The sequence below is a fragment of the Puma concolor genome, chromosome E4, assembly GCF_028749965.1.
Source record: "Puma concolor isolate L17-30 chromosome E4, mPumCon1.1.hap2, whole genome shotgun sequence".
NCBI lineage: Eukaryota > Metazoa > Chordata > Mammalia > Carnivora > Felidae > Puma > Puma concolor.
The window spans coordinates 47,489,529-47,508,826 of record NC_141683.1 but is presented as its reverse complement, the minus strand read 5'-3'; the positions used below and the strand labels follow the sequence as shown (position 1 = coordinate 47,508,826).

The 19,298-nt window shown below is 36.3% G+C and overlaps 1 protein-coding gene across 2 annotated transcripts in view; it reads right to left on the bottom strand.

The window, feature by feature from the left end:
• The window catches only part of HMCN1 (hemicentin 1), a 482,690-nt gene that overhangs the window by 370,228 nt on the left and 93,164 nt on the right, over positions 1–19,298 (bottom strand). For both annotated transcript variants that reach the window (XM_086694136.1, XM_086694137.1), the window contains exon 2: positions 10,974–11,044. In XM_086694136.1, the coding sequence (XP_086550262.1) occupies positions 10,974–11,044 (71 nt within the window). The remainder of the gene's footprint in view (positions 1–10,973; positions 11,045–19,298) is intronic.

Below are 19,298 nucleotides of genomic sequence, written 5' to 3'. Positions count from 1 at the left end.
TTATTCCTTGAAGAACTTAGTAAGTGGTCCATTGTGGTTGGATGAATGAAGGGATAAATGAATGAATAGTGAGTATATGAATGAATGAGACTGTGCAAAACAATCTTGACACAATCTAGGTGTGTTTTCTGTGTTCATCCTGAGCTTTACTCAAGCCTAGCCCATCTCATTTCAAGTAATATAATTCCAGAGCTAGGTCTCCCGAAGTACAAGTGCTTATGTATACATACTCTAAGTGGTATACAAAACTAACTCCTTCAAGCTCTCATATCTCTGTATCTCTCTGTCTCTCTGTCTCTCCCTCTCAATCATGGCATGGTGTCAGGTTTAATATTTAACAAAAGAAAACAAACATGGCAATGGAAATGTATCCCCTAAAACCACATAAACCTGCACACATACATGACAATGCAAACTGCTTTTGTTAACTGTGTTTTTATTTGAACTCTGAGATAGAACTTATCTGTATCAGTGGGCATATTCTTACTCAGTATTTTGATATTCATTTTATCTTCAGAATTCTACTGATAGCTACAACTTACTAAGTTGCCAAAGACACTTCAGATAGAAAAAAAATGTGTACTGGAAAAACAGAAGCATGTGACCCTTCATAGTAAATGTTGCTCCTGGAATTAAAGAAAAAAACTGTAACCTCAGAGTTACAGTGATAATTATGTTAAAAAATAAATTCCTAGAAAGCAAGATAAAATAGGAATAAACAGAAATCTTATCAGTCAAGGGAGTAATAAAATAGAGATTATCATGCTGTCTTTTCTAAATATAAGACAATGTGGGAGTGGCAATGAACTAAACTGAACCTTTAAACCCTGAGAAGAGTTGGAGAAAAATGAGGTCCCTGTCCAAACCCCAATGGGAAAGTGTTCGTCAAACAAGTGATCAGAGTACTGGAAATCTCAGAGCAGGCCCTCACCCATGCCTTATTATGTCTCTTCTAGTCAACCCAATTCAATTCTATTTTCTTCATCCAGTTTCACTGAAATGGTGCTTATACCAGTTGTTTTCCAGGTATGTCTAACTCTAAGCAATGAAAAAATAAAACTTTTTTGGTAGGCTCATGCCTAAGTCCAAAATAAGTATTATTGGCATTACAGTATTTGCCCTTATTCTAACACAACTACAACCTACTAAGCCTTGTTTCAAAGTCAGACTGTATTTTTCCTTCCCACAGAATACTCACTGCTTGAAATGTCTTATTTCTGTAATTTTCCCTTTACCTATAAAATTCAGGAATGAAACTCAGTCTCAAGCTAAATGAGAGTTTACAACCCTCAGTTCTTCTTAAAACACAGTTATGTGATTCTATGAGCAAGAAACAAAAGGTACATGTGGAAACCATTACATTGCATTGAACCTAACATAAAATTTCATTCAAGCAAGTATAAAATAAATTAGAATGACTACAGAACCCTAATGCATCAGTGACATTTGGTCTTCATCACTTGTAGAAACTATGGCGGGGATGTACTGAAAGATAATTGGAGTATTTCAGAGCCCAAACTTCAAATCTCTATAATCAAAATAAAAGTCCAGGCAGTCCACCATGCTGCCCTTTACGAGTTTAGAGAAGGTGGAATCCAAATCAAGGCATCAAAAAACTGTTGACCTTTCTTTCAGATGCATTAAAAGTTAACAATTACAACCATTTCCTGCCTTCCAGGTTATTACCTGCCAGTAGCAACTCTTCAGCAATTGATCTTTCAGTTTGTTGGAACTACCTTCCTGTTTGGCCTAGGAGGAGATTCAGTTCACTTCAGTTTAAATAAAGGATACACTATGTACTGTGCATTCAATATCTTCATTAATAAATCAGAAATTGATACACCTTCATACTACTTAAGAGAATTCCTTCCCAGGGCACCTGGGTGGCTCAGTCAGTTGAGCCTCTGACTTCAGCTCAGGTCATGACCTCATGGCTCATGAGTTCCAGCCCCACGTTGGACTCTGTGCTCACAGCTCAGAGCCTGGAGCCTGCTTCAGATTCTGTGTCTCCCTCTCTCTCTCTGCCCTTCCCCTGCTTGCACTCTGTCTCTCTCTCTCTCTCAAAAATAATAAATAAACATTAAAAAAAATTTTAAATAAAAAAAGAGAATTCCTTCCCTTGCCCATCAAGGATTCCATACCTTTTTATTTTCTTTTCCCACAAAATTAAGACATTATCCTGATCCCTAGTTGGGATTCCTGATCTCTCCTACTATATGGCCTTGTTTGCCCAGAGAGAATGAGCCAGAAGAGGGCAGGGTTCTGGGTCTAAGGTGGCCCTTGCAGCCAGTCATTATCTGTCTATTCAAGGATTAGGCAGGCTTTCTTTCTCCCTGTTTTCCCTGGGTTATGACCCTTCTCTGTCTTTACTTAGCACTCTTCAAATTCAGCCTGCCCACTAAAATCTCTGTCTTCCTTTCTACTCCAACACTCACATACGGATCTTATATGCTTCCCAGCACATTTGGTATTATCTTGGTTATTGGGTAGTTAATGGAGATTATAATGTGATTGTGTAATGTGTGTTTTATTTTATGCGTAAAAATATATTTATACTGCTTATATTACTTTAGGTCTTGGCAAAAAGATTATCAACACAATGCATTTTTTACTAATAAAATCATTATAATTTATGAACATTATAATATATAGGGAAGTTTGAGACAGACAAATTGTATGGGCTATTTTAGAGCTAGCAGTCATTAAACAAAACTGGTGAACTAAGATCTAGATCATCTCACAGGAGGAGATTCCATATATATAAACAGACCAGATAAATGAGGACTTTCAAAAATCAACATGAATATAGAAGTATGAGACCTGGTTTAAAGTTTATATGAAAAAACCTGAGGGACTGAGCTGGTAACTGCACCTGAATTCAATAATCTGATACCATCGCCAAAGAAATCTTATATTGGCCTCAAACATGAAAGAGCTTCCCAGACATAGCTCCAGAGGAGGACCCCAGGTATCATCTGGTGATGAAGATCAGGGCTATTAAATCTCTAACTGGTGTTAGTTCATTTCTGATGTATTGATAGGTTTCTGGAAGGGATTCAGACATCTGATGGGGTAATTGGACAAATAATAGTCAAAGTGAGTACTCATACCAAGATTCCACAATTCTTCTTGACATTTTTTCAAGGCCTAAGAATAAAGACAGCTTCTTGAGAACTGCTCTTGATCTGAATTGAGAAAAAAACTCTACATTCATTTTGCTCAAAGTGAGGTTGATAGTTTTCTCTAGGAAATCTGGCTTTAGGTCAAGAAACATTCTCCCCAGGAAAATATTTTGACCTCCATCCTTACCATCACCTAAAAATGGACAAAATCAGATGCAGTACTTATTATGGGGAATAGGGTAATCCTTTGGTTACATAAGTAGCATGTATGGGGTGAATCCAGGCATCATGGGTCAGTGATGCCATTCTGTGACATGTAACTGTAATATTTACTCTGCAATGACTCGTGTATTTACCTTTTGGAACATTCCCATGCATGCACCCTTTGAAAAGAAAATCAAATTTTATCATCATAATCCATACCTATGTCATTATGTCTATATTCTGCTTTGAAAAAGTAATCCAATAGTCAGAATACTCTTCTATACTCTCTGTCCTTTGAAGTCCTCATAAAAGATCATTAAGAAATCATCTAGCTATTTGCTTCTGGATAGGGTACCAAGGTGGATAGTTAGAAAAGAGCCAAGCATTCCCACTCAGTGCCCTCCATTCTCTTCCCTCCCTGAGGATTAAGAATTACTTGTCCCTCAGAGAATTCATATGGTCTAGCAGGGAACTCTAGCAGCACGTGAAAGTTGTAGTAGATGTTTCATTCAAGCCCCAAGAAGTTTCAACTCTAACAATGAAAATAATCAAAACATCACCTACAAATACAACTAGGTTGTGTGGTAGTATGAACACTATCAATCTCTTAAAAGGCATCTTATCCTCGTGTCTCTCCAACGTGTTTGTGAGGTCATACTTAAATAAGTTTACCACAGTAAGTAGTGAGAACACATACTGAGCAAAAAGAGCAATTTTGTTTATAATTAACTTTGTCATTTGCTGCTCAGTAATTTCGGGTCAGCCAACTATGCAAACTGATGAGAGGTAGCAGTGAAAGTCAAAATCTTCAAGGAATGAATTCATTTCATTGAGGACGAGACCAGCCCTAGGCCTGCCATCGTCTTTAATTCTCTACAGCACTATCTTGAAGTAAAATGCAAAACAAATGCTATAAACAAATGTTAACTTGATTGGACTAATAAGGTTACTTAAATCAGTATTTAGAAGGAAAGTAACAGAGTCATAAAGGACACTGTCTTAAGCATTAAATACCTCCCGTTATGTGACCAGCTTTGCTATTTGCCAGTTTGGTGACCTGATTGTTACCTACTATCTCAAAGCTTGAGTATCCTCCTTTGTAAAAGGTAATATTAATATTTGTGTGGGTCTGAATTGAGAGAAACACTTGCAAAATCACAAGGCACATATTCCACAATTGCTGCTTGTTTACGGCATAAATGTTTGGTGATTATTTCCCTTAAAAAAACCTTCAGGGTACTGAAGGTAGTAACACAATAGAAGTAATAATAGCTAACATTTATCAAGCCTTCACTTTGGGCCAGACACTGGTTCTATTATTCTTGAAGCTTTTACATGTATTATGAGTTACATGTGTTGGACTCATCTCATCTTACCTAAATTAAACACATGCCATTCTTCCTATAAAAGTGAATACACACACACACACACACACACACACACACACACACACACACACAGAGACACGCATTTGTACAAAAGAATACTTAAATAGAAATAAAAGCTGCTGTCTTCAGTTGGATCATGTCCAATACCAAAAATGGAAATCACATCTCCCATAGTTTTTCAATAAGTCTATATCTACACTGACATAAAATCCCTTCTTCTTATTTTTATCTAGCATGTCTTTTTTTGCTTTTCTTAATTTCTTTGTCACATATTAGTTTGATTTTTAAAATTCATTAAGAAAACTTTCCTATAAATTGAGAAATAAAGAGCATACTTTTACATAGTAGCATGACTTAGAACATCAGAAATTAGAGGCACCTAGGAGGTTAGGTGTACGACTCTTGATTTTGGCTCAGGTCATGCTCTCAGAGTTCATGAGTTCAGGCCCCATGTTGGGCTCTGTACTGACAGCACAGAGGCTGCTTGGGATTCTCAGTCTCCCTCTCCCTCAACCCCACCCCATTTGCATTCTTTCTCTCTTTCAAAAAAAAATTAAAAAATATATAAATACAATACCAGAAATTAGATAAAGTGTATACCAAATTGTCATCATAAATTTCTCTTCTATACTCAGCACTATCTTGTCTTCTTCTTTTTAATAGTCTTGGCCAATCTAGTGATGATTTTTCATACTCTCCTTTGGCAGTTAATTCTAACATCAATTGTTTTTACATGACAGCAAAACATTTGTCACCTTAACCTTAGCCTGCTGCATTTTGTCTATTTACCCTTCTATTCCTGTTAAAGAATTATAATTGGACCTTAACCTCATCTTCTTCATAAATCCATCCTGTTCCTATGTGACAATGCTGTTCTACATATTTTTACTCTTATTCCTGCTTTTTTGGGGGGGGGTCAATTTTGCTAAAAGACTTCACAAAGGAAAATTAAATTATGTGTGAGGATTTTCAGTTTTAGGAACCAACTATCTATATGAAAAAATTGTAATTCCATTATTGTAAAAATACCTTCCTTCTTTTTTTACATTTCAAGTGTCTGACTAATTGCTTTTTGTTCTTTAGAACATTTGGATAAAAGGCTTGAAAGCATATTACTGCCAACACCATTTTTTGATTTCTAAAAATCAAAAGCTTTCTAGTTTCTTTTTTTTTAATGTTTACTTATTTTTTGAGAAAGAGAGAGAGAGCACAAGCAAGGGATAGACAGAGAGAGAGAGACAAAGGATCTGAAACTGGCTCCATGCTGATACCAGAGAACCTGAGGTGGGGCTCAAACCTATGACCAGGAGATCATGACCTGAGCCAAAGTCAGATGTTTAACCAACTGAGCCACGTAGGCACCCCACCTTTCCAGTTTCTTATAAAGACTGTGACCTGAGACAAGACTTTGCACTGCATATTTACAGAGACACTAGGTCTCAAAGCTCTGTGGTTTGAATACCATTTATTATCATTTGTCTTCCGTTCTTTTTCCCAGAGAGAAAGCTCAGATGCTTTCCAAGTTGCTTCCATGTATTCCAGATGAAAGATAATAAAGGAAAATAAAATTAATGTTATAAATGTAATGATTTAAGGTGACTGATTTTTTTCTAAGTTTTCTTGGAAAATTTTAAACTATGTTTCAAGTTATCCATATCTCTGTAAAAAAATAGCTAAGCTTAGTGTAATCTTAATGAGCAATTATTTAATTTACTTCAAACTAAATTTACTTTTCTTGTTTTCAAAACTATTACAAATGTAAGAAAATTATTAACTTAAAAAAATTTGTTTAGGGGCTCCTGGGAGGCTCAGTCAGTTGAGAATCTGGACTTCGGCTCAGGTCATGATCTCATGTTTTATGGGTTTGAGACCCACATTAGCCTCTGTGCTGACAGCTCAGAGTCTGGAGCCTGCTTCGGATTCTGTGTCTCCCTTTCTCTCTGCCCTCCCCCCCCCCCCCCCCCCGCTCGTGCATTGTCTCTTTCTCTCACAAAAATAAACATTAAAAAAATTTTTTTTAATTTGTTTAAATCTAAGTAAGCTTTAATAGGGCAGCAATTCTTGTTGCTCATGATAACAGTGATTTGCAAGGAGTCACCAAAAATGGTAGAAGGGGAACAGAAGAGGAGTCTGGAAATTATATACAAAACAAAATTTAGTATTTTATACTAAAATTTTATGAAATATGTGAAATTTAGTTTCTAGGCTGATTTATGAAATAATAAAATATTCTTTAAGCAAACACTGAGGAGAAAGAATATATTCTTTAGATTAGGTGTTAAGTGATGATGTAGCCTAGAGCTTTTTCATATTTATGAAATATTTTCATAAATATGAAAGGTTTTTCATATTTATGTTGAATGAAGGGAAAAAGTAAACATTTGATTTCTTATCCAACTGGTTGTTCTACTTAAGCATCCTTTTGGATCCCAAGACAATGCAAAAATAAAACCCATAAGATGTAGCCAGTCCAGAGAAAACCTCCAGAGAAATGTACACCCGCTTTCATTCCAGGAGAAAAGAAAAGAAAGATAGAATATAACCCCATGGACTGCCTGTAACAGTCTCAAGTCCAAAAGGTGATGCAGGAGGGCTCTGGGAAGGGAATCAATGGAATATGAGTCAGGAATTATGATCCTTTGCCCTGGAGACAAATTGAGCACAGAGAATAAGCACACTCCTTGAAGATTCCTCAGAACAAAAGAAAGGGAGAGGCAGGAAATCAGGAAGTGCCAGTGCCAGGTCTCACTGAGAATGTAGGGATTTTCATTCTAGCCAGATATTCAAGAATACAGCTCAGCTGTATTTTTGCAGAGAAAAAAGAAATGAATACAGTAAATCCTTTCTTAACGTTCTATCAGCTAGAAATCTCCATTACTTGGCCCTTCTGAATCTCTGTGTAATGCAAGCTGATAATTAGGTTTTTAAGTTATCTTTTGCCCCATCAAAGGTTAAATTATATTTGATATAGTTTTACTGCTAAATATATATTTTTAAAAGAGGCTGCCCTCATATAATCCCTATTTAAGTCCACTTTCATGCAGATACTGGTTCATCCCACAGGTGGATCAGAGGCTCAATGAGAGGTACAAGGCCCTTGCTCTTAGTAGCTCATGGTAGACTAAGGCAACATAAAAAAAATTTAACAAACAGGGGAACACAATTTCTAATTCCCATGGTCCATGTACAGGCTAGAAATTTTTATGTAAATATTTTTTTCAAAGGATCTGGACATCCAAAGTGGCAAAGAATTTGCTATATTGAAGGGCAGAAAAGTAAATTCTAAGTAAGTATGAAGATAATGACTGGAAAAGAATGACACAGTGTAAGAGAAAGGAAATGAGGGATTTTTAGTGGGAAAGACCATCAGAATAAATTTAGTAAAAGAGAAAACTAGCCAAGGGATAAATATATAAATCCATTTAGGTACTTATGAAATATGATTTATTTTAGTATATGATTAAAAATTATAGAGACAGGCACAATAAAATAATCATGATTGAATACATATTTGGAATGCCAAACTTTGGCTTTTTCACCCTATGCCCCAATTATGCTCATACAATACACAGTTGCAAATCAAATCATTCACCCAACAGTGAAACCAAAGTATTAAAACTCCAAACTCTAATTTGGACTGTGTTGATTTGTACACAATGGTATATTCATTCATTCTTCCTTTATTTCATCAAAAAGTGAGCATGTTCAATATGCCATACATTTTTCTAAGGTAATGATGAGCTAAATCAGACATGATTCTTCAGTGTGAAATCCCCACTACTTTGTGATGGAGAAAAGCAGTAATATATGGCCAAACCTTAAGGACAGGGAGGATCTCTGAGGAAGTGGTGTTCAAGATTAGACTTGAATCCTGAATACAAGATTTTAAACTAGGTTAAGGGAGCATGGAAGTGAGGACAGGATGAAGGACAGGAAATTCCTGTGCAAGGAAAAGAGCATGTGCGAAAATGCCACTGGGAGATGAGTGGAGGATAAAGATTTGCAGAGAGTCTATGCAAGGCCCCTAAGACAGAGCACAGAGCCCAAAGGAGAGAGTGGTTCTACACAGGGCTGACAGAGAGACAGGTCTCAGGTCACTCAAAATCTTAGGAAGAATTTAATGAGGTGGGGATAGGGGATGACTGCAGAGGGTATTAGGGGAAATGTTCAGAGATGTATTTTGAGATTATTTTGTTTGTAGAATGGAGAATAGTCTGGCAAATAAAAGCAAGAGCAAATGCAGGAAAATCACTTAGAAACTTTTTTTGCATTTGCTTAGACTAAAGATATAGTAATTGGGATTAGGGTAGTACCAATAGAAATAGTGAGAAATCAAGAGACATAAAAAATATTTAGAAAGTTAAAAACCACAACTTGATGGTTTGGATGTTGGGGGAAAATCATCATATTAAAGATGATTCACAGTTTTTGGTAGTATAACCAGAATATTGTGGTCAACATTCACAAAGACAAAAAATAGAGGACAAAGAACAAGAATTTAGGACCAAGTGTAGAGCAATGGAAAGGGCACATTTGTGAGTTTCATTGTAGAGGCCCATTGTGACATCTAGGGGACTGACATAAGCATCTGTATGTCAGAGGAGAAGTCTTAGGGGCCATTTGTTTGCCTATGTTTGAAACAGTAAGTGAGGTCACTTGCTCAGGGCAGATCGCTCACTAAAACAACCAGTAGTAAAAGGTGAGGGGATGGAGGTTTAAACAGAGTAGACAAGATCTGTAATTATCATTGGGACAAATGGGAAATTTAATTAACCAGAAAAACATAGTAAGATCATGGGAGTACTGAGAGTCCAGTGTTGTGTATCCACAATGGAATCAACCCGCTGTTGTAAGACTTTAACAGCACATCGCCCTGGTGGACAGGCATGAATAATGCAGATAATTGGAGTTATTGAGGAATAACGTTTTGCCTTTTGAAGAAAAAAGCAATGGACAAGGAAGAAAAAGAGGTGTTTTTGAAATGATAGGACTCCAAGCTCAACTGGAGGAAAGTAAAAAAAGGAGAGATCTGATGGCCTGGGAGACAGGCTAGGGGTTAATGAGGGTGAAGGAGGAGTTGTAAACAGTTGTGCCAACAAGCTTGGTGGACAGATGATTGCTGCTGGAGGTTAAGATGCTTGAACTAGTGCTTTGAGAGGTAGAAAGGATTATTGATGATAAGGTCCTGAGGGAGTGGAAGACTGAGATGGAGTAAAGAACAGGTTATTGCAGATGACTAGCAGGTCAAGGAACTGAGGGGAGAAGGCTTTGACAGGTCTTTCCCATAAATGCTGAAGTCCCTAGAATGATGGCAGCCCTGAAGGGGAAACGTAGCCAATGATCTAGGTACCAGTAGCTTAGATGAATGGTGGGGAGTGGTCAAAAGGTCTGGAAATGACTACAGCAAAGACCATCCATGGAGAAGAGTATAGTGAAGCAGCTTCAAAGAGCAAGTTTTTTTTGTTTTCATGAATGGATTTAGCAATAATGATCTCAAAGCAGCCCTGAGGGGAAAGTACATACTAACCCTATCTCCAAGTCCTGTTGTCAGAATATCAGCTAAAGCAATGTTATTCTTCTTCTCTAATCACCTAATTATACTTACTGTCAAAAATTTTATACAGTTGACTTAGACCAGAGAACATCAAAATTATTTTTAATTATACCATTTCTGTTGTGGGGGAAGAATTAACTGTTGTTTATGATTCTCAGTGAAGGGACTCACCTAGAGCAGGCTTCAGTAAACTTTGTTGTAGAGGGTCACGGAGTAAATATCTTAGGGTATGTGGGCCAGTCTGTCAAAGCTACTTAATTCTGCTATTGTTGTATGAAAGCAGCCATAGATAATGTATAAATGAAGGTGAACTCAATCTGCCCCATTTACATATCTATTGTTCAATTCATTCAGAACTCAAGTGAGAAAAGGAAGTGGAATTAAAAACTAATAATTATTTCTGGAACACGTGGGTGGTTCAGTCAGTTAAGCATCGGACTTCAGCTGAGGACATGATCTCATGGTTCATGAGTTCGAGAACCGCATCGGGTTCTCCCCTTCCAGTTAGTAGCCCGCTTCAGATCCTCTGTCTCCCTCTCTCTCTACTTCCTCCCCTGCTCACTCCCTCTCTCTCAAAAATAAATAAACATTAAAAAAATTTTTAACCCAAAATTATTTCTTTCAGGTTTAAAAATAAGGGAAATCAGACAAAAGTTCATGTTTTCCTTTCCCCTGAAACAAATAAAATTGAAAGCAAGCACTTACCTGAACATACAATTCTCTGAGTTCATATTGAAATTTCTTGGGATCTGTGGTAATTGTCACTGGGCCAATTTCTATGAGGATAGAAATGACATAGATAAGTAAATTGTAATCAATAGCATTAAAGAGTTTATCATGTTTGCAAATGTCTTTTCATTGTACACTACATGGTTATTTATTAGTAAGAGATATATAGCCAGCAAAACAACAGACTGTTTCTCAGTTTATAGCTACCAAAGAATAACTTAAAATTTGCTGGAAATTATGTATATTCAGAGTGACTTTTTAGCCTTGGGAAATGCAAAGGAGCAGTCAAAAATGTGGTAAGACCAAGAGCCAGGAGACCCCAGGTTCAGTCCCTTTTTACTCCCATCAGTCAATGAATATTTATTGAACACCTACTTCATTGCTGAACTCTAAATTAATTACCCATCCATCCTATAATTCTGTTTTCTCAACTATAAATTGTAAATTTGTTTGCAACTTTTCTGTAAGTCCAAATTAGTTAAAAATAAGAAGTTTAATATTAAACAACAATAAAAATGACCTTCAATGCCACAGAGTTTTCAAGAAGTTGCAGAAGCATTGATATGAAAACATTAAAAGTCGAAGAAATAGTCCCCCTCACTTCCTTCCCTGGGCTGGGGCTGCTGTCCATCACTATCACCATTTGCCTGAGCCGGCTCTGACCACTTTGTGGTCACTGCCACCCTCACAACTACCCTGATATATTGCACAAACCACTATTCCAAATGGGAAAAAGTGGGCCACTGCATTTCTTGGAAAACCAGGACCTAAGGTAGGTGAAAAGAAAGGGCCCAGACACCAGGGGTGGTTAATTTGGCAATATTTTTTTTTTTTTGTAGGATGCAGCATGTCTATAGTAAACATTTTCATCCACAAAGATAATTTTCTTAAAAATAACAATCAACCTTTAAGAGAGAAAGTGGATGGGGCACGTGCGTGGCTCGGTTGAGCATCCTACTCTTGGTTTTGGCTCAGGTCATGATCTCAGGGTTTGTGAGTTTGAGCCCCACATTGGGCTCTGCACTGAGAGTGCAGAGCCTGCTTGGGATTCTCTCTCTCTCCCTCTCTCTCTGCCCCTCCCCGGCTCACTCGCTTGCTCGCTCTCTCTCTCTCAAAAATTTTTTAAAAAAATAGACAAAGTGCCTTTACGAGTATCAATTACTTCCTTAAGAAACACCCATACAATGGGGCGCCTGGGTGGCGCAGTCGGTTAAGCGTCCGACTTCAGCCAGGTCACGATCTCGCGGTCCGTGAGTTCGAGCCCCGCGTCGGGCTCTGGGCTGATGGCTCAGAGCCTGGAGCCTGTTTCCGATTCTGTGTCTCCCTCTCTCTCTGCCCCTCCCCCGTTCATGCTCTGTCTCTCTCTGTCCCAAAAATAAATAAACGTTGAAAAAAAAATTAAAAAAAAAAAATAAAATAAAAAAAAAAAAAAAAAAAGAAACACCCATACATTTAGTAATAGAGTATTAAAACTCATGAGTATCATGTGCACTGACACTAAATTCCTAGGGTGGATGGAAAGTTTTCCATTTTATCTAATGAAGATACAGGCTGCATTCAAAATGATAATGTGCAACTATAATACCAAATTATAAAAATATTTAACATATAATTTTTAACAAGACATGTTCTAGCTTCAAAGGCACACTGCTAGAAGAAGACTTTATGACTTCAAAGGATAATAATTAATTAGTCAGGCCTTCTATAATGTGCTAAATGTAATACAAAAATAGACTGTAGGATTTTAGAAATAAATGAGGTAAATTGGAAAGGAAGCACAATTTGTCTGCCATAACCCATGTAATTTTTCTTAGAAATGACATGAAAAAAATGCCTCCAACCTTCATCATACAGATCACAGATCAGCCACCTAGCAGTATACAAAAGGAGTGGAGAGGCAATTGGAGAAATTGTGTGAAAATGCAAACATGTGCATTCCATACCAAGCAGAACAGTTATTAGTTATGTAAAAGTCTTGTCCCAAGTGTATGGAAAATCAGAGAAGCCTATTCCCTCAAGACTAAACAAAGGCATACTTTGCAAAGGAATGCATAATAGCAAAGAATATGCCAGGCAGTTACACCCCGACATATAAATTGTCAGTAGCACTGTCAGGCCAAACTTCTATGTTCCTACATGGCATAATACTGAAATAATTCTAGAATTCAAAGCTCAAGAATTAGAAAGAAATACAAAGAATACTGGAAAAAGGCAATTACATAAGAATACAAAGAGAACATTCCCCATAATAATAATATAAAAAATAGTCCTGGATATATGCCTGTTCTTCAACACAGGAGATCAAGGACTGGTATTGAAGTAAGAGGACTGATTAGGTTTCATTTGTATCCATAGACTCAAATATCCATTTGTTTCCAATGAAGATAGGAAATCCCTCCTGAATTTCATTAATAAGCATTTTTGCAAACTATACTGGACAGCTGAGATAAATCTTTTATCAGTTATGAGAAATACTCAGGAGAGGTGAGGGCTTGCTGAGCTGCCATATCCCTCCAGCTGTAAGCATCCTTTCCAACTCTTTTGAATAGAATGATATGACTATTTGGCAAAATCAGCCCTCCTCCCTTTCAGGACCTGCTTCCATTCCACTCTTACTCTTCACTTAATAGAGCCCTGTGACAGTGTGTTATGAGCAATTTCCTCTTCTCTTCCTTTTGGCTCATGTTAGTTTCATCCCCTGCCAAGGCTTTGATGACATCCAGTAGGTACAACTTTGTCCTCTCTTCCTGCCCGAACACGGCCCTCTATTGCATATAGAATTAAATGAGAACTCTCCAAGGCATTCCAGGCCTCTCTTCTATTAATCCAATTTTCTACCTTTGTCAACACCCCTTAGCATGAGGCCACTGTGCTTCCTCACCATCCCATGGCCATCCCCACTGTCTTTCATCTGTCCATATACTGCTCATTCTAAAAAGCCTGACTTAAGTCCTACTCCTTGAACGTTTTGACTTTTCTCCAATTTGCTTTAATGTTGTTTTGATAATATTTGTACAGTAAACACATGGGAATAATGAAGATGCACAGCATTCAAGAGAATGCAAAGATCACCTCCACTTTATTCAGTTAACTTTATCTAGTGATTTACAAATAAAACACACCAAAAATCACTCAATCAATCTCCAAAAAAAGCACTGAGCTAGAAGGGACATCAAAGATCATTTCATTCAATCTCTTTATCTATAGAAGAAAACTTTAGGTCCAGCAAAGATGAAATTGAAAACTTGGGTGGTTTAAAAAAAAAAAAGGTTAAGATTTCTGAAAATATTTTCTATACAAAGCAACCTGTCTGGCTCACTAATATTTCTTCTTTTCCAAGATCTCCATTCTGTTGATGACTAAAGTACCACTAACTTTCTCCTCCTTTCCTCTGGACCACAGGCAAGACAGGCCATGATCAAGTGCCTAAACTGACGTGTACAACATCCAGGATTCTTAATTGTTGCAGGCCTGGATATTGTCTTTAATAGACCAAAGAACAATAAAGAAAAAAATAAAGGTTAAAGGTCAAGCCCAGGCCTTCAGATCCTTTATTTCTTGCTCATTTCCTTACATCATGGAGACTCCATGCTATAGCTAAAGACCATGAGACATGATCAATATGATGACAATAAGTCAACTAAGAGAGTTTTCAGTTTTCCCTATTAACTAAATGTTTTGTTTTTTAATCAAGTTACTAATACATAATCAATAGACACAATTTTCCATATACACTTTGTCTTACAAAACAAAAGAATCATTACAGCAACATGCATTATTACAAATATAAGAAATACGTCATGCTTCAGAAGACCACTTTTTATAAAAGAAAAAAAACAAAACACAACAGTGTCCAAAACTGCAAGGCGATCTCCCCTTTCCATTAATTTTGTTGTATCTCGTTTCCTAGGGACTTATCGGATAGGTTGGATTTATTTCCAGCATCTCAGCCATTGTTCTCTTAATCTGAGTTGCTAGATTGTATTTAAGAAAATAATGGAAAGAAGTTCACAATGTAATATTTTCTTTCACTGCTTCACTTGGCAAGATCAATATCCAGTTTCTCACTTCCTTTTTCCTTTCCACTAACAGATTTCTGCTCCTTACAGTTTTTCTTTACTCAAAGTGTTTCTTGATAATAAGAGAAATAGTTACTGCTGCTTGCTGGGGTTTAAACACTGCCTGTGCATGATTTGATAACAGTATGCACAATTGTTTTGGTTTTCAAAAATACATAGTTCACGGCTTTATATTTATAGTGACACATAAATATGTGAAAAGTTAAAATGAGACCCCTAAGCTACATTATAAACTAATCAGTATTTTCAAAGCATTATAGAAAAATCAAAAATAACTATAAATCATAAGGCCTATCATAACGGAAATTTAAAAATAATTGAAAACTACATAGTTGAAAATTTACACATAAGCCTTGGAAACTTAGAAAGTCTAATTTAGCAGCTGAAAAGAGCTAAGTGATACAAAAAAGATGGCAACCTTTCTCAGTGCCCAGAGAAAATAGAGACCCCTGAGTCTAGGGAAACACAGTGAAGGCATCAGGAGGAGATGAGGAATGCGTTGGGACTTGAGGAAAGCACCAGATTTTTTTTTTTTTTAAATTTTAATGTTTGTTTGCTTATTTATTTATTTATTTATTTATTTATTTATTTATTTTTTAAATATACGAAATTTATTGTCAAATTGGTTTCCATACAACACCCAGTGCTTATCCCAACAGGGGAGAAAGCACCAAATTAACAGAGAGTGGTATTAGAACAAAGAAATTCCAGGTATTGGGACACAGGTGGTTCAAAACTGCTTCCATGCACTGAATCTCAACTGTTACTCTCTCTAAAAATTCTACCCCTGGGCAATTAAACACAACTCAATTATAATGTCTTCTATGTGCAAACCTACTTGTAAATAGACATATTCAAAGCATTCAAGTTGTCTAAAGGAAAATTAATAAATCATGTTTCCTGTTTGGGGATGCTACAGAAAATCAGATTAATAACTATATTTACTTTTACTGTTTTCGATTTAATCCACAATGCACTCTTTCTAGATTTCTCTATTCTCACTCAATTATAATGTTGCTGTCCAGCACCATTTTTAAATGATCTACATCTAATCCACAAAAACAGAACTGTCTCCTGACTGTGAACTAAGCTAAGGACAAGTATATTTCAGGACTTATTTGCGTACATTCCTACTCACAATAGAATAGGTAATTTTCAAGACCCTTAAAGGCCCTTAATGATTGTTTTGACATGAAGTGATGTAGTTGGTGTGTTTTATAAAATCCAGGCCAATGATGAATTCATGCATAGCATGTTATCTAGTATTGATTAAATGGCATTCTGCTCTACTATCCATAGAGATTATTCATTTAACGATGTTATATGATAACCTTAAATATATGCACTTAATAAAATTGCAGCTAATATATGTAAAATGCAAGGGTCATTTCACTTGGACTGTTGAACAAGATATAGAAAAAATCGTGAACATGAATTCACCAATGTTACACAGCTGTTTAGAACAGGAAGCAGAGAAGAATGTCTTAATAACTGACACAGGATTTTGAGGTATATGGAGTAGGAAGGATGTTATTGCTTACACTGGACCTTAGCCATAGCTGTAGAAAGCACTCTTGCAAAAACAGCCGTGGGATTTTTAATGGGCAACAAAATTCAAATTCAAGGTTTTACATGAAATCCTAAATAAAAAATGGCATTTTAGCACCAAAACATATCCATGCATTGATAAGGTATACTCAGATAGGAAAACATAAAATATTTTCTCATGCTATTTAATAAAATTTAATTAATAAGCTTTCCAGTGTGATTAAGGTACTTTGAAAACAAACAAGAAAATGAATACTATGTACAAGAACATTTTAAAATTTAAACAGTGATATTCTAAGTAAATGTGTTTTTAATTTTAAGATAAAAGTATTAAAATTCATTTCAAAGTTTTAATTGTTCTCTTAGACAATTCTTTAGCATTAATGGCCTTTCAAATAAATCTAGACATCAGTGTGGGACAAAGAAAAATTATAAAAGGAGTAAAATGCTGTTGAAGAAAAAGTACATTTACAAGTCCTTAGAAATGAATTGTTAGTGTTGTTAAAATTTCCACGTTAGGAGAACAGACTTAATTTCAGCCCTGATTGTTTCCACAACTAAACAAATATATGGAGTCCTTTGATCATGTTTTCAGGGAAACTATAATGCAGAGATCCAAAATCATATTTATGAAGTAACACTTTATTTGCAAAAAAAATATGGGAATCACAGACATTGCTAAAAATATGATAGATGCATTTATGTGTCTCTATATATGTGATAGTATGTATATGGTTTCCCCCCCAAATTGCATTCATTTACTCAACCAACAGACACTATATCCTTATAGTTAGTTCCAATTGGCAGGGAAAAGCACAAACAAGCAAATACATTTAAAGAGTTAGCAGAATCAGACATGTCTGGGTGTGTCCTACAAATTAAAGGGCTGACTTCAGGGACTTAAGACCGGTGCATTTGTATGAGGTCCTGCTCTCAGAGGCCTCTGCTCTGTTGAGAATACTTTGCAGTCAACTGTCTTGAAATAATTTTATCTTTGAATTTGTGTTTTATAAGTCAAGTTCAATGGGACAATGGAACATACAGTCTGAGCTTGGAGCCTTAGCTCATGGTGGGTCCTGCCTGCCACCACTTCTGAGGACAAGTTCTCAGCCACCTCTTCTCCCACTCACACATGCCCCACGCTCTACCCAGCAGCCCTGTTGCTGCCTCGGTAGGCTGTCACCATCCACCCAAGCAGGGACCTGATGTGAGGATAGGGAGGGGTGGGAGCTCCGGCCACCAGAAGCCATGTCTCAGCCAGGACAAACCTTCCACACACTCTCAACCCAGGTACCAAGCACATATCAATGCCATGATTTAAAGATCCCTGGGAGTTGCCTGTCTGCCAAGAGTTGGAGCTACAGAAAGAGATGTGTGGCTCAGATGACCAGACCTTGCCCAAGGCTGACGCACAGAGACCAACACGGGGCTCGAACTCACAAGCCGTGAGATCATGACCTCAGCCGAAGTCAGACGCCCAATCAACTGAGCCACCCAGGCACCCCTGTACAATGCCAGTTTTAAATGCAAATATCAGAGCATTTAACTCCTGCGTGGATTCAACCAAATTATACAATCTGTATTTTGTGTTGATGCCAGATGGTGCCTCCAACTGGCTAGAAGAGACACACACAGGCCGGACTTAGGAAGATTGAAGGAGGAACCATTCATTTATAATCCCAGCAGCAGTATAAGTGTTCCAGATTTATCATGACACTGAATTAAGTAATACTCCTTATTGAAGAATAGAAAAGATTTTTTTAATGAAAAAAAAACTCCATGGTTATATAAAAGAAAGCTAAATATTAAAATATATGTATTCTGACAAGTCAATTTATGGATTTAATACATTAAGAATCTCAGAAAAGTTTTTTTGCTTGTGTGTGTTGTGTTTATTTTAAACAGCACATGGTCATTTTGTATTAATGAAAATTGACAAGGTAATAAAGGACATCACAAGCATCAATAACTAAGAGGACAGTACTGCTGGTATACAAATGAATATATAGTAACTAGAAAAAAAATTAATAATCTACATACAAACTACTATCTGAAGATAAGGTACATAAAATAGGATTATTTAAAAAATATTTAACTTTAATTCATATTTTATAGTATATAGCAACATAAACTCTAAAAGGCTTACATGGTTCAATATAACCATTATTATAATTTTACCTGAATCCAAATTAGAATATAAATCAGATATATAAAAGAATAACATTCTTCTTTTCAAAGCAATAGAATAAATCACTAGGAAAAATACTGACAAATATGAATATATAGAAATCAAATGAAAATTGATTACACTCGGGGTGAGTACAGCATAACATATAGAGTGGTCGAATCACTATCTGTACATCCAAAACTAATATGCACTGTGTGTCAACTATACTTCAATTTAAAAATATCAAATGAAAATTAAATTCTAATATAAAATAAAGCCAGATTTGGCAACACTTATGTCATCAATTAAAATAAATTAAAATCTACACTATCTGAAGAGATCATTCAAATTTGCACAAAAAAAATAATAAAGTAACAATCACTACATAAAAAGAAAATTCATTAAAAGAAGGAAACCAAAGAAATAAGACCAGAAGCAAATGTCTGTATTTAGTTATAGTGAAAGAGATGTAAACTTCAGTCAATTTTAAGTACCTGGTAAGAAAGA